The sequence below is a fragment of the Perkinsus marinus genome (assembly GCF_000006405.1).
Source record: "Perkinsus marinus ATCC 50983 genomic scaffold scf_1104296949134, whole genome shotgun sequence".
NCBI classification, from domain to species: Eukaryota; Perkinsozoa; order Perkinsida; family Perkinsidae; genus Perkinsus; species Perkinsus marinus.
In genome coordinates, this window is record NW_003209997.1 from 1 (window position 1) to 997 (window position 997).

The 997-nt window shown below is 47.1% G+C and overlaps 1 protein-coding gene across 1 annotated transcript; it reads left to right on the forward strand.

Annotated features, from left to right (window-relative positions):
* Positions 1–426: 426 nt before the first annotated feature.
* Pmar_PMAR007539 (conserved hypothetical protein) lies at positions 427–777 on the forward strand (the record flags this gene model as incomplete). Its single annotated transcript, XM_002778491.1, has 3 exons — positions 427–508; positions 556–641; positions 691–777. The coding sequence occupies 3 exons, from the start codon at positions 427–429 to the stop codon at positions 775–777; spliced, it is 255 nt and encodes an 84-aa protein (XP_002778537.1).
* Positions 778–997: the final 220 nt, after the last annotated feature.

Here is a 997-nt window from a genome sequence, read left to right on the forward strand (position 1 = left end):
ATTCCCCAGCTGGGGATCGTACCACCATCCCCGATAAGAGGGAAAGTGTGCGACCTAGCGGAGTACCCGTGAGGCGAGCGCTAAACAACCTGTTGTGTTGATGTAAGTGAGTGCTGCAATGATAGAACTGGCAGACTCCAAGGACTGCTGTAGGGATGTGGAGCACCCCAGCAGTACGATTTTTTTTTCTTACCCTTGATACTGGGGGACTAGAGATGAGGCAGTTGACTCTGTGACTAATGCTCGGATAGCTTATTCACATCAGTTCGCTGACTCATCCTCTGGTCAGTATTGCCCAACCCAGACCTCGGCTTCCGGGCTTCAGGTTTGAGGTTTGGTCAATACCTCTCCCATCCCCAGCGTCTATGGGATTTCTCATCACCGTAAGTTCCCTTACTGAAGGCCTCGTTTTCTCACTCTTATCTCATGGTAAACTGGGCCGCCTTCTACATCCGTCGACAGTACTTCTGGAACTTCTGTTGGCGTGTCACTGTTACAGGCTTATTCGGTAGGCCTCTAGCCGTTCAATGTTATTCATTCACCCTCTTTCTTCAGGAGTTATCTTCTATATGGTTGGTAGTGTGGCGAGCTCTTGGAATGAGTCTGTGCATCGTGCATGGCTACATTATGTGAAAAAAGAGGTAATAGTAGCAGTAGTGCTTTCAGCTCATAGAGGTGATTGATTAACAGAGGGAACGGGCAGAGCTGATGGAGTTGATACGAGACGCTCGAGATGCAGGAGTTCTGCCGCCGAGTGATGTGGAGAACTTTGAATGATTTTATAACATGTTCAAAGCGGTGCGGTATGGTTTCTGTGAGGTCTATTTGTTTAATTCTGGTGATTGAAGGCGTTATAGTGTGTTTGTGATCACCTTTTATCTCATCGTGCGTTGTATCAAAATTGGTATACCCGAAATAGTGCGCGCTGCATAGGCTTCCTTACTCGAGTAGTTGGTAATTTCCCATGCTATACCCTATATGTCAATAACGACGTGTT